The sequence below is a fragment of the Lissotriton helveticus genome, chromosome 3_1, assembly GCF_964261635.1.
Source record: "Lissotriton helveticus chromosome 3_1, aLisHel1.1, whole genome shotgun sequence".
NCBI lineage: Eukaryota > Metazoa > Chordata > Amphibia > Caudata > Salamandridae > Lissotriton > Lissotriton helveticus.
Window position 1 is genome coordinate 562338269 of NC_136061.1, and position 15527 is coordinate 562353795.

At 44.5% G+C, this 15527-nt stretch overlaps 1 protein-coding gene across 1 annotated transcript in view; it reads left to right on the forward strand.

Moving 5' to 3' along the window:
• The window catches only part of TYW5 (tRNA-yW synthesizing protein 5), a 108790-nt gene that overhangs the window by 69076 nt on the left and 24187 nt on the right, over nucleotides 1–15527 (forward strand). The window contains exon 7 of the mRNA XM_078681916.1: nucleotides 11034–11171. Coding sequence (XP_078538042.1) covers nucleotides 11034–11171 — 138 coding nt within the window. The remainder of the gene's footprint in view (nucleotides 1–11033; nucleotides 11172–15527) is intronic.

A 15527-nucleotide genomic window follows, 5' to 3' on the forward strand; every position in this document is an offset into this window, starting at 1 on the left:
ACTAAAGCCGATGGCCAGGCGGAGGTCGGAGATCCAAAGAGGAGTACTTCCAGTTCTTTGCTGTTAAGTTTAAGCAAGTGAAGTTACCCATATATTTTTGCTGAGGGCATGTCCAGAGTGTCACTTTTTGATGACTATTTTAAAGAAGGCCATGTGACATATTGGCTTCTTGGTAATGATACACCATCTAACTTCAGAACATAAATTGACCAGCATGGTTTATTAAACTTAAAATTCTATGTCAGGACTAGAGGCTCGGATTATACTATACTATCTTCACTGTATTATACAGCAGCCATTTTAAAGGATTAAACAAACCACATGCGCCCAACGGATTGGATGGTCCGTTTCCATTTGAAAGATGCCTACCTGGCTAGCCCAATCTTTCCTCCCCACAGGAGGTCCCTACAGTTTGCCTGTTGTCCGCAAATATTCCATTTCACAAATATAACTTTCGGTCTGTCCTCCACTTCTTGGTGCTTCACAAAGGTGCTCAAGCCTGTCGTGGAGTACCTTTAGGCGCAGGGAGTCTGCCTTATTGTGGATCTAGACAATATGCTTTTTTGGCACAAGAACCTCAACAGCCGACGCGGCAGTTGCAGCAAGCGGTCGACCTTTTTGAGGTCCTCGGGTTTGTGAACAATGTCAAAATCGCCCTCCTGGTACCTTCTCAGAGGGCAACCTACCTGGGGTCACAGATTCCACCCTCAGTCTTCCTTCTCGGAAGATATCCAAGATCCAGCATGAACTACGCAGAACGTTAGCCAAACAGATGATGTCCTTATTATCAGTCTGATATGGCTTTTGTCGGCCTCCATCCAGGCCATCTTTCCAGGCATGGTGCATTACTGAGAGTTGCAGAGATTAAAGGCAGTGCACCTGTGGAAAGGTCTCACTTATTCTCAGTCAGTGGTCCTGTCTGCCGAACCGTGGGAGGAAATTCGCTGGTGGCTGTCCCCCATAGAGGTGTGGAACGGAAGATCTATTTTCGGATCAGTTCTCAACCTTGTTATAGAATACAACAGCAGCAGGCCAGGCTGGGGTACTTGGTGTGGAGATTTCTCCACAGGAGGGTTGTGTTCTTCGCAGGAGCAGGCCTTGCATATCAACTGCTTGAGTTTCTGGCGCCATCATTTGCGGTTCTTTGTTGGACCAGAGACAGAACTCAGTCATGTGTCCTTCTCAAAATAGACAATATTTCGGGCATCTGGTACATCAAATTCCCTGGGCTGTACCCGGTCAAAGATGCCTTCAGATCTGAAAATTGATTGTTGGCAGTTCTGTTTCGACCATCAGATAGCTGTATTGGTGAATTACCTCCCTGGTCGGGAGAAGCAGGTGGCAGACTGACACTCTTGTAATTTTTGTTATTCCAGCCAGTGGAAGTTACATCCGGAGGTTTTTGCCACGCTCCAAGCCCAGTGGGGTCCTTTTACAATGGATCTTTTTGCCACCAGACTAGATCATTAGTTGGAGACTGGACCCTCTAGCAGCTGCCATGTATGCATTCCTGCAGGATTGGGGGAAGGAGCAAGCATTCGTGCCACCGTTTGTAATGATCACAAGAGCTTCTGCTCAGATCTTATGACAACAGGCATCCCCCCGATTTGGAAGTCGCAAGTTTAGTTTCTAGTTCTTCTGGAATTTTCTTGGAATTTTCTAATCCATTCCCCAGTATCCTGAACTCCTTCTGAACCCAAATTAGAGTCCGAATCAGATGGTGCTGGACGGGACCCTATGCCTGATGGTGTGGAGGATTACAGGAGTAGATGGTTAATTCCAGGCCTTCCGTTGACCCTGAGGACCTCTTGTCCAAGACCTGGTCCGACAGCAAGGTCAAACAATACCATTCAGGTTGGATGCGATGCTGCAACAAGGTTTAGCCTATCGTTTCATCAATACCTTCCGCATGACAATTTCGGCAGACATGTACCTTAGATGGTTCCTCGGTGAGGGAGCATCCTTCTGAACACCAATTACTTCAAGGTATCAGGTTATCCTTTCCACCAGAACCGCGCTATGCGGAGTTGTGGGATGTTTATAAGGTACTCAACCTTTTCATTTCTTGGCAACTGAATAGGTTTTTGTCAGGTACATAGATTTCCAGGAAGCTGGCAATGCTTCTCTGTTTGATATTGTGTAGAAGGGTTTTGGATGTTAAAACCCTGGAAATCACTGGAAGTACTTTATCGCCTGTGGGGGTATCTTTTATAATTTTTCAACATACTAAATGTCGACTAGAGTTATCGAGTCCTCAGCATTTCCTAATTAGCCTAAGTTATGCGTGGTTCAGTGCTTGAAAAGTCTATGATGAGATGTCAAAGGATTTTAGACCTCCAGGAGAGAAACAGCTCCTTATTGCTCTCCGGAAGCTTCACAAGGCAGGTCTGTTCCCTACTATTGCATGCAGGAGGCTGGCATAGACCTTAAGAGGATTGGGGCCCATGTATCTACTGAAGCGATGGCCTCCAAGGCCTTCAGTCTACGCACACAACTAGAGGACATTAGGAATGCAGTGGTCATGAGATTCTACCTTCAAGAGGTTCTATTTTAAGCCCATTTTAGATATGGCTCATTTGGTGATAAGTAAGCTTTAAACTAGCATATTCTGAGCCTCCGGTCCTGACATAGCATGAAAAATGTCTTAGCTAACGTAACAGAAAGTTTCAATTCTATTAAGGACTAAGACGCAAGGGCAAACCCCTGTGACTAGTAAGTAATGAGTTTCTGATTTGTGTTTTACTCAGTGTGTTCTGAAATGACCTGATATTGGCTTTTTGGAAGCTTTGCTCTCTGTTCCTAGATGTATCATGCATCCTTGACTGGTTACTCATTTCTTGAGAGTCAAATACTAGTGGTAATTTCCCTTCTTTTTGTTCCATGTGTGGATACTGGCAAGCAAGATGCGTAGGATAAGACTAATGGCGTCACTCTCATGATTAAAGAGGATTTCAAGGACAGAGACAAGAGACTATATGGAGGGTCCTGGCTCCTGATTGGATGATGGGACTTACTGGACAGTGCTGTCTGTTGTTCCTTTTTACCAATTGCCCTGTGGTTTCTGGGAAATGCGGTTTAATACTTTAAAATGGCTGCTGTATAACAAAGTGAAGAAAGTGTAGCATAATCCTCACCTCCGAGTCCTTTTAGAATTGAAATTTTCGATTACGTTAGGTAGGAAATTTTTCATTCTCCACTGTCAATGTTAAAAGTAAGAAAGTCTGATGTTGCTTAGAAGGAAAATAGAAGCTATCATTAGATTTTGCTACTTGGTTGGAAAAAGATTTACCACTTATGTAAATTCTACTCAACACAGAAACACTGCCACTAGTAGGTTCTAACTTAAGTAGGTTTTATTGGACACTAAAGGAATTCTGCCCTAAACTCTTTCCTAGCAAAACTCACTACCAATCCAGCAATGGCAAGTAGAGGCCCTATACATAGTAGATCATCTTAAAACGGCACATCATTGATCTTTTTGCCAGAAAAATCCATCTGGGGATTGGGCGAGAAAAGTATACTGTTTAAAATGAACAAAACATGAAGAAGAAACATTGATTTATGCAATTGATTGAGGATCGGAATGTTTTCACCTAAGCAGCTAGAGGGATCATTTAAAAAATATATATATTTTTATTAACAAAACAAGCAGGGCAATGATATATACAGAAGAAATAATATGCGTTGTGTGGATCACGAGAGCAGAGCAACTTTGGTCATTGTCACAAGTACATATAAAAAACACAGGTATTGACACATCAATATTACTATTCTTAACTTGTCCAATCTATGCTATTCTGAGGCACTATCATTGTCTGTAAGGTCCGGGGGTCACAAATGCCACCACGGAACCTATTCCAAGCCCCCCCAGATTTTCTCCCACTTCTTGGGGCACCCAAGGTAAATAAACACCGACTTATCTGCCACCATAATTTTATCCATATCCTTGCACCACTTACGGAGGGTAGGCAGTGTTTCGGAGCCCCACAATAAAGCGATGTTACGTTTTGCCACCACCATGCCCAACATTACCCAATCTTGCTGGCAGTGATTTAAGTCGTTCGGTTCCCATATGTTCAACAAACAACGACACTGCTCAGGCACCAGGGAAATATCTATAGTCTGAGAAATTGTGCGCATGACTGTCGTCCAAAATGTTGCTATGTGTTTACAGTCCCATATAGTATGGTAGAATGTCCCCTCGTCTCCACAATGTCGCAAGCAATATTTATGTGAGGTGGACCCTATCTTAAATGGCGTCGTTCTAGTGTAATACGTACGGTGTAATATTTTAAGCTGAACGAGCTTGAGTCTAGAGGGTATGGCTGTCTCTCGGGGGGAGGAAAGGGCCTCTTGCCATTCAGACTCATCAAAATCACCCACGTCTCTGGACCATTTCTGTCTTAGTGTGAACGACACGACAGGAAGGTTGTTTATCAATTCCCGGTGGTCAAAGAGGTGGCCCTGTCTGGCATATGTTCTGTCAGAAGCCTATCTTCTAAAGGGGAGAAATCCTGCAACTCGATATCTCCAGGTATGACCGATTGGAGTGCATGCCTGATTTGAAGGTATCTGAACTTCTCTGTCTGTGTCATTTCGTAATGTGTTTGAAGGTGGGAGAAGTCTACCATCCTCCCTCCCTTCCAAAGGTCACCCACCACTGAGATACCTATATTATCCCAGTTCCGGAATCCCGTACTGTTGCGAAGGGAACCCAGCCTGTAGGAGTCCCAGAGCGGTTTCATTAGTGTGCTCGTCCCAGAACACTTAAGACGTCTATTTGCCTTATACCAAAGTTGAACAGAGTGACGCGTGGGCCCGAGTAGGTCTGAGGGCTCACGGCGGCTATAGAGGTTACACAACAGCCCCTTGCTCTCCAAGCATTGTCTATCCGCCAGATATGCCGGTTCGGTCTGTGGGGCATGTAACCAGTAATTTATCTGTTTAAGATGGGCCGCCCAGTAATATAATTCCATATCGGGAAGTGCTATTCCCCCATCATACCAACTCTTTGTTAGCTTAGCCTGCGCGATGCGAGGTGGCCTCCCATCCCATAGGAGATTTGAAACGGTAGTAGCAATAGTCCTGAAATAAGAGTCAGGAACCAGAAATGGCGTATTCTCAAGACATATAAAAATCTCGGGAGCGCCATCATTTTGTATAGGGCCGCCTTACCCAGAAGTGTAAGCGGGAGAGTCTGCCATACCTTGACGTAACGCTTAAAGCGCTCTAGATGGGGATTAAGATTTAAAGCTGAAAATTCGGTGGAGTCAGACGTAATGTAGATACCCAGGTATTTAAACGCCGTCTCGGTTATGCGTAAGGGGCAACCCACGGGTAGAATAGGGGGAGGGCCGACCAATACATGAAGAACAGATTTGGACCAATTTATTGTATAGCCCGACACCCTACCAAACTTTTCACAGACGTTCAGCAATTCTAGGATGGATTTCCTGGGGGAGGTGAGGTATAACAAGATATCATCCGCATACAAGGATATGCGGTCCTCCCATGTATTAGTCCAGGAAAGTCCCTTGATGGAGGGTTCCCATCTGATCCAGATGGCAAGCGGCTCCAGGATCAGCGCGAAGAGCAGCGGGGATAGCGGACATCCCTGCCGCGTGCCTCGGCCAAGTGGGAAGTCTCGGGAGATACGTCCATTAGCTGCCACATGTGCCAGGGGCTTGCTGTAAAGGAGGCGAACCCAGGCGCAGAATTTCGGGCCGAAGCCCATGTGGCGGAGTACCGCAAACAGGAATGGCCATTTGACGGTATCAAATACCATAGTGGCGTCTAAGGAGAGAATGACTGCTGGCTCCCGAATATACTGTGTGCGTGCCAGGACCGCATAGAGCCGCCGCAAATTAAGCGCCGTGCTTCGGTGTGGCATAAATCCAGACTGGTCCGGATGCACTAAGGAGGAGAGGTGAGGGGTCAGTCGCAGCGCTAGCAGTTTGGCCAGGATTTTGGGCTCTGCATTTATCAGGGAGATTGGGCGATAGGACGCGCAATCTGCCTCAGGTCTACCAGGTTTGTGGATCGCAACTATGGTGGCGAGCTGTTGGTCCCTTGGCAGCTCTCCCGCTCCAAGACTTTCAAGAAACATTTCAAGCAAAAAGGGAGCAGATATCTGCGCAGTCCTTTTATACAGTTCTACTGGGAATCCGTTAGGGCCCAGCGCCTTACCAGACGCAAGTGAGTAGGTTGCAGTCTGCAGTTCTTCTATGGTAATGTCCGCCTCTAACAGGAGCGCCACCTCAGGTGAAACCTGAGGGATAGTCAAATCCTTGATATAGTCATACGCCTCTGCAGACGTGTAAGTAGCTCGAGGGGCATACAATTGCTCGTAATGATCGGCCAGGATGTCCACTATATCATCCGGTTCAGAGATCATGGAGCCTGTGGGGGAGAGCAGCTGCGCTATGACCCTGCTCGCTCTTTCTTTCTTATCAAGCCAGGCTAGCATCTTACCCGCTTTTTCTCCTAGTTCATAAATCCTATGCCTAGTTGCCTGGAGGCGCGCTTACGTAGCTTCCCTTTGACATGCCACATATGCTGTTTGCTTACGTTGGACCTCCTGGGTGGTTTCAGGTGAAGGGTGCGCCACCTGTTGTGTCATTGCGGTGGCGAGTTCCTCCTCCAGGTTATCCAACTCCGCCCTCTGTGCCCGTTTGTGACCTGTAATTGAGGCTATGGCCTGCCCACGCAGGACTACCTTATAGGCCTCCCAGAGCGTGCTAGAGGAGTCTACCGAGCCTGCGTTCTCTTGGAAGAATTGTCTGGTAGTGATTGTGAGGTGTTTCAGTATAGGGCGCACTTGCAGAAAGCCAGCATGAATCGGGAACATACGCTTCTTAGGAGTCTGGTAATATGTGTATTTGAGCAACAACGGAGAATGGTCCGATATGCCCCGTGGATGAACAACTACCTCCTCTATTCCGGGCAGGCCGTCTGCCGAAGTTAGAAAGTAATCAATGCGTGTGTGACAGTTATGGACCACTGAATTAAAAGTGTACTGCCTCTCATCAAGGTGTTTGTATCGCCAACTATTTGTGAGTCCCATTGCCTCTGTAAGACCCAGGAGACGTCGTCCACCCTGTACCCCCGATCTAGCGGGGAATCTATCCAACGTGTCATCCATTATATCATTAAAGTCGCCCCCTATGAGTAGCGTTGCAGCAGGTAATGTTAGGAGGAATGCTGTGAGGGCAGTGTGGGCTTGAGCGTGAAGGGCCGGAGAGATATAAACAGAGACTAGATTAAACAACCGTCCTTCCCATTGGCATGTCAGTGCTGCAAAGCGGCCTAGGTCATCCACTCGTATCACCAGCAGGAATTTCTTTCTAATGAGTATCCCTGTACCTCTAGAGCCTGAGGAAAATTCTGCATGGGCAACCATGTGATATCCCCACCTATCCATAGCCTTGACAGTAGAACCCATTAGGTGTGTTTCTTTGCTGCAGAGCAACCGCGAAGCCGCACCACTTTAAATGCTGTAGGACCAAACCACTCTTTACTTTATCTCCTAACCCGCGGACATTCCAGGACATTATCATTAAGGCTGTTTGGGGAAACTTAGGCTCCTGTAAAGCATGTTCAGCCATCAGAGGTATAAGAATTTTTCAGATATTCAAAGCCACATTTGCTATACGTAAATCCATCACGAAAGGAGAGTGTTGCCGCAAGAACAGTGCAGTAACCCAACTCATAAAAATACACCAAAACATATACTTCCTTCTCCCAACTCCCATCCCCCTCCCTGCCTCCCTGCCTAGCAAGCCTGCAACTGCCCACCACCCCAACTTAGCAGAGTGCTTTAACCCACCCAAAAGTGCAATACTTGCGTATCGGGGGTAATGAGCTCCGTTAGGCTCCAGCCCTCCTCAGGCCCCAAGGCCTGCCACAGCCCAAACCTCAAAACAGCTCAGTTCGAAGAGGTCTTATATCTGCCCGATGCGGCGGGAAACACTGGTATGTCTGCTCGATCTATTCCTCCTCCAACGGTGCCAGCTGGCTTGATCCGCGACTTCTGGAATCTCGATTCTCCGGGTCGTCGTCCTCTTCCCTGCGGAGGCGAGAGCCATTACCTCGTTCAACGTGGCCAACCGGGCGCCACCCCTCCAACCAGTCGAGAGCCGACTCCGGCGTATCGAAGAACAAAGTTCGACTTCCAACCACTACTCTAATCTTTGCAGGGAAGAGCATAGAGTATGGTAGTTCCTTTTCACGAAGTAGCTTTTTAACATCAAAGAAACTCCGTCTCCGCCTCGAGACAGCCTCAGTTTAATCAGGGAAAAAGTTTACAGTAGAGTTCTGAATGCATATCGGAGGCGAAACGCGTGCCGCTTGTAAAATTGCGTCTCTATCTCTAAAGTTGAAGAGTCTAGCCAGTACCGGCCGAGGAGGTACCCCCGGCTTCGATCTTCCTCCTGGCACCCTGTGGGCACGCTCCACTGAGAAGAAATGCGAGAGTCCCTTAGGCTGTAGTTTAGATTTTATCAGCTCCTCCACATCCAGTCCATCGCCTGGGTGCCTTCAGTTTCTGGAATCCCAATAATTCTGATGTTGTTCTGTCTTGCGCGCCCCTCTTGGTCGTCGAGCTTATCCGTGAGTAATTTATTCTCTTTTTCAAGGTGTGCCACCACCACCTGCAGCAGCGAGGTATCCACAACCAAGGATTTTGTCACCACCTCCACCTCTTTCACCCTGTCCGCCATTTTGTGTAGGTCCGCACGAAGCAGGGATACATCAGTGGATATTGTGCCAACAGTAGTCTGGACGTTGGCAAGAGCTTGCATAATGTCCTCAAGTGTGACTTTTGGAGCCCCTTGTCCATCTGGCGTCTTTTGCTGCGAGGAGCGTCCCTCCTGAGTTGTGGGAGAGTGCTTGCCGTATGCATATTTGTCCAATTTTTGTTGTGTGGCCTGGGTTCTGGGACCCCTGCTCGCCATGGCTTAGCAGATCAGGGCAGTCTCAGGGCCCAGAGAACTCTTCGTAGTAGAAGGTGCAGGCAGGCCGGTATCAGAGGGAGCGCAGAAGGACGTAGCGCCTCGAAAAGCAATCTGTAGGCGCAGCCAAAGAATAGCAACTGGGTCTTATACCACACCCTGTAGGGAGGCGCAGGTACAGATATGGCGCTATTCGAGGATTGCGGGCAGCAAATCGTTGGGTGGCAGCAGGATCCGTCTCTCGACAATCAGCATCTGCTTAGTAATCCATCAAGTGCTGCAAACTGGCGTTCATCGGGGCCGTAGCGCTGGAGGTGGGGGAAGGGGCGCAATTCAACCAGGCCTGAGCTCCGTTCAATACAGCTGGGCCGGGCACAACAGAGCACCTCTCCCAATGTCGTGCACAAAGCCTCGGGGGTGAGGGGCAATGCGGAGCCGCCGGGGGCACCGCCTTTAGGAGTCGCGGCACTCACCGGCGCTGCTCTGCTGTCTGAACGGCAGTCGTGGCCCGGGCTCTTCTCCGGCGGGAAGTCTAATCAGGCATACGATTTGGGCAGCTCCAGGCAGCATAGCAACACGGATCGCAGGGCCCACAGCGGGGGACAGGAGGTAGAAGGCCTTAAGAGATGCGGCAAATATTAGCAAAGTCCGCCGTGTGGGGTCTAACACAGGAAACAGTCGCGCTCCCCACCACACCACAGTGGACCTCCCTCTGGGGCTCCGAATTAATACAATCTCCGGTCTGTCCAGCACACGTAGGCCGCTCTACTTCAGGCAGCGATCCCAGCCTTGGAAGGTCACGGATTTTAACCGGAGTTCCTCCGGACGCTGCCGCTCGAGGTCGGACGTCAGCTTCAGCCTTTGGAGCCCTGCAATGCGGATTAAAGAACGGATGGATGCGAAGGGCTAGATCGATCCTGGAGCTCAAGGACTAAGCGGCCATCTTAGTCGGCCGTCAGCCACGCCCCCGAGGGATCATTTTTAAAAGGTACGCTCAGTGTCAAAATGGTAATCAGCCCCTACCAGGTGGGCAGGCTTACTAATTAATGGTTACAGTAAATACTTTGATGTGTATTCACTTTTCAGGCACAGATTGAGGCAAAGGTACATAACGCTCAATCTATTTAGATTAATTCAGTGTCTGAAAAAGGTATGTTTACTGCCATGCTAGCACAGCTGAACTCACTGATTCTTCTTTGGACTTGCTGATTCTTCTTTAATTTGTGATCATGTGGTTTACCAAACTGAATATCTTATGTTGCTTGGGAGGTCTAAAAAGATTTCATTTGAATGTATTGTTGTAAAGCAGAATGTTTGACACAGCTTTTATGTATGGCAGCTACTAAGGCGCTTGCTTATAATGTTATCTGGGAAAATTGATGTGGAGAAGTGTTTGGAAGTTGAGTACATATCTGTTATGTGATTTGATCGACATAATAACTAATAACTCTTGGATTTCTATATATGGGACGGGCTCATATATCGTGCCCCACTTCCTTCCTTTACAAACTGGATGAGGAGACTACTACTGAAAACACAACATTTAAATGTTATTTTACTTTTCCTTTCTAAATTTGGGTTGATGAGAAAGGAAAGTCTGTACTTCCCACAGTTTTATGCAAACAAGGCAGAATTTTGGAAATGTTCTTAGCCATTAAGTATGAATCTTATGATCTTTTTGTTGCTGTTATGTCACTTGGTATATGACATGAATGAATCCCTCCTATTTACGAAGTATTGCTTCGCAGGATGGCAAAAATACCTGTGCCGTTGAAGGTGATATTAAATCTGCCTTCCTGTTCTATATGTAGTTAATATTGGCATTTCAAATTTGTCGCTGGTACTACAAGTTTAATAACTGGTTATTTTTTCTTTGAAAGTCAAGAATGATCACCTAGAGATGCCTCACTGGTTTGGCTGTTCAAATATGTTGTTCAGTTACGCCTGTGCTTTGAGGACCTGACACTGAGATTAGTGGGTTTTACAGTGACATGGATATGCTGAAGAGAAACAAATGTTTTCTAGTTTAACCAGTGTCCAAAATAGCAGCTATTTAAATTGGCATGTGTCTTGTACATTTTATAGGATGTGGCGGACATAAGGAAGCAGTTTCCTTCCCTTGCCGAAGATATCAAGATCCCAGAATTCTTTGATGAGGATCAGTTCTTCTCCAGTGTCTTCCGGATCAGCTCCCAGGGGCTGCAGCTTTGGACACACTATGATGTAAGGGGAATAAGTAAAATTTTTATATTTGTTACGGGGTATTTCACTGATTGCTGCAATTGTTGTCTCTTGCCTGCAGAGACAAAAATATTTATGATAAGTTGCATAATGTGCAATCTTCTTTCCACAAGAATCCCATCCCACTACCAGAAATTGCTTTCATATGCTATTATATTACTTGCTCTACAAAAAGGATAATTTACTTTTTGTATTCTGTTGTTTATTCACAAATACAAATCAAATACAATCAATCACTTTATTCGATTTAAGAAACCTGAACCATGAAGGACAAATTTAAAAATGTAGTCATATTAGTAAACAAGCATTTGCAATGCAATCAGTCTCGCCTTTGGGAACTTGTATGTATTTAGCTATGCAGCACATTAGCCTGGGTGCTGAAACATCTACTGTTCTTTAACATGGAGGGAAATTAAGCACCAAACTGCGTGACATGCCAGGCATGGGAACACATGGAGAGAAATATTGCCTTTCATCTGGAAATGGTATAGTCCAAAGCTCTGTTTCTAATATAAAATCAGGGCCATCGGTAGTCATATCACTGAAAGAACAAGATTTGAAAAAAATATTACTCTCTACAGGTGCTTGTGGAAGACAATTTCTAAAGACTGGAATCTAGAGATTGCTAAAGTGATTCTGGTATTTTACTGACCTGCTGGTCTTTTCCCATCAAGAAAGTTAAATAGAGGCAGTTGCCAGAAACACTAAAAAAAGAAAGTCCCTCAGCAGAAAGCAATTCTGGTATTTAGTGACCTCTACTGGCCGTTTTCTATCAAGACTGTTAAATAAAGGCAGTTGAACAAGCAGAAAGCAATTCTGGTATTTTACTGACCTCTACTGGTCGTTTTCTTTCAAGACAGTTAAATAGATGCAGTTAAACAGAAAAAAAAATCCCTAAGCGGAAGCAGAAAAGTCCTAGGGTTGATCTCGAGAGCCCACAAAGTACATACAAGTATATACTAAAGTATATACAAGAGGAATCAAATGCTCGACCTAAAAAAATGACATAAAATGACAACACAGTTAATACAAGAACAAAGTGCCAACCAACCTAGTTGGTGTAGGTACCAAGAGACGTAAAGAATACAAAAGCAGTTTCAATAAAACTGGGGTCTAACTCAACTTTAGTTCTATACTTCATAGCTTGCCAGATGAATTTTGCAAAAACAAAATAGAATTGAGCGCGGTTGAAGTTGTTGCAGATACAAAAAAGCAGGTTTATACTCAGTAAAATTCTTAATTTTTAAAAACAGGATTATAAACCATTTTCTCAGATTGTAATAAAATGGGCAAAGGAATATCATGTGTAAAGTGCTTTTTTCGGAGATTCCATTACAAGGACATGGCAGAAGAATATCCTTCATGATGCATTTCTTAGGGAAATGACACTGGAAAATGTGCAGTATTTAAATGAAACCTGGTTAAATTAAATCTGCAATGGGTATTCGTAAACCATGTAAGATACGATTGCATGATACCCTTAATTAACAGAATAGAATGTCTTATAATGGGTGCATTTTTAAAATTGTTTGTTGCCCTAACACTTAGACAGTGTTCTAAAAAGTGTGTAGTGTTCTAAAAATCCAGTTTACTAATACCTTGCATTGTATCAGGTTCATCAAAAAACTGGCATGATCCATCTTATAACACATACACCTAACATAGGATAACCAGGGTATTTGCCCAACTACACCCAGCCTTAAACAATCCTGCAAAATTATCTTATTCAGGGCAGCTATGGCCCTCCACCAGCTTGAATGCCATAGTACAAGAGGCGAAGGTTTAATGCGTATACATTTTTGATGGCAGATCGCTTCAGAACAACTCGATGTGAGTGCTAACATTCTCTTAATATCAACAACTTTCTATTGTCTTTAGCATACTGAGATTTGCTTAACCCCAAATGCCTGCCCCATACCAGGCTACTGAAACACACTTTACCAAATAAATCTTTGTCATCACTTTGTGGGGTTTCATACCAAGCCTATTGTCAAAGCTAAACACTGCCATGATAGATTTTTCAAAATAAAGTCTCCTAACTTCCCATAGATGATTCGAATTAGTCTAACAATCAAACTTAACACCTATATATAAAAAGGTGTTGTAGTAGGTAGCTTACCGTTCCTTAACAAGTGCGTGCAAGATCTTCTCTGGACTGAGCCTATGATTATAGTATAGGTTCGTCTGTGATTAACACAGATGCCAAAAGTGTCTATAAAGGTAGCAAAACTGTCCCAAAGGCGTTCTAATCTAAACACAGGACAGGCTATTAGGACTGTTACATCTGTGTGGAGCAACGTTGAAAGTGTCATTCCCTAATTTGGGGTAGATCTTTGGACTTCTCCACCAAGTACCTTTCAATGTTATTTATGTGCTTGTCTCACATCTCCACAAATCATAAAATTGCTCAGTGCACTCTCTATCCCTTCCATAATGAATGCAAGCCGAGGCATCTGAAAAGAGCTCTCTCAAAAAATTAACCATTGATGCATGGACTCCCAGATATTCCATGATCGCCCGTAACTTAGAGTGACTGACACTATTGAAAGTCCTCGTTAGGTCAGTGGACGCCAGATATATGGACCTTGTTTTGCCTGAATGCATTTGCTATTGCCTATTGCCTGAATGCATTTGCTATTTAAGAGGTGAAAGGTAAGGCATTGTTCATTGGAGCCAATGTTCTTTAAAAACCCATACTGAACATCACATATAATCTTGTACTCGTCTGCCCAGTCTTCAAAACATGACAATAAAATTCTACCTACTATTTTGAAAGTGGAGCCAAGTTTTGAAATGGGCCTAAACCAGCTAGTGTCTTGTCTATCATCCTTTTTTAAAATGGGGTCTATCACTGATTGTTTCCATGTTTGAAGCGCACCTATGCTCATAACAGCATATAATACATTAGTAAGTAGCAGGGCCCAAAATTCCGGCTTATCGATAAATATGTCTCGTGGCACCCCACCTGGCCCCGGAGCTTTCCCCCACAACTGTTTTTAATGGCAGAAGTGACTTCCTCCAGACCACACTCTAAGTCCAGAGATGGTGTTGTCCACTGCTAACCTTGCACTGAATAAAGCAACCACTACAGTATCTGTTGTGGAATAATAAATGTGGAAAAAATGGTTTACCCATTTATTGGGTGGAATTTATGTTTCAATACTCGGTGCTGAACCATCCTTAAAGAGAGGAGAATTAATGTCCTTGTTGTTGCTCACTTTGCATAGTGCTACCAACGCCTCTTCTTTAATGGCCCTTTTCCTTTTTTGCCAAGGTGTTATGAAGGATCCTGCAACTTTTCACAAGCTCCACATTTCTTGGGACAGCATTTAGTGACATTTTTAATGCTTGGTGAGCCCTTGAAAAGGCAGAAGCAAACCAACCAAGTTTTTTGACATTGCCTTTAGAGGGCCGTTTAATCGGAGCATTGTAGATATTTTTTTTACAGAACTCCCTAAGAATGTATAATAGATTCTCCACCAGCACTGTCATCTAAACATTCATCCCGGTTAACCTTGCTTTCATAAATAACCATGGAAACAAATTTCTCTGAATTGATCAAATGCCATTTAACGGTTGTTTCCCCATCTCCAAACCATGACCAAAATAAAGTTGATGGTCCTACCTGAACCATGGCCCACAAAAGTAGCCGGGCGGGCTCGCAACAATGTAGTAGTGTACTCAAAGTTATATTTCATAATTACATTATTTATTGGCTCCTGGTAGGCATTTTGGGAGAAGTGAGTAAGGTTGTACCCTACTGAGTTTTTTAAAACCACAAACCTCTTTAGCAGGGAGCAAATTAAAATTCCCTAGCCAAACCACCTGAAGATCCCCCACATAAGGGCCAGTAAACCAGTTAGTCTTTTTTAAGGCCCACAATAACAGTAACATTTGTGCCATCAAATATGTTATTATAATGATGTTTCCTGCTATTGCTAACAGTCAAGTAGCATAAATTGATAAAAAAGGAAATTTCATAAAAGTATTTAATATCATACCAGGAACGGTGGTAAATATGAGGGCAGCTAAGTCTCCCTTCGCTCTACCCTGTGAGGACAGATTGGCATCTGTGCAAATGAGGTAAAACCGTCTATATAAAAACAAGCATTTTCAATGCAATAGGTCTCGCATTAGGAAAGTTTGAGCTATTGGTATTGTTAATGACACATTTTTTATTTATGTGTTGGTTTTGAAAATAGCGAAATTAATAGCTTCGTCATTTACAATGCCAATAGTTATAACTTTCGCAAATGTGACACCTATAGCATTTGTAATGCAATATGTGTTGTATTTACATGACTTAGATGTATTGTTAATACACATAACAATGGCTTT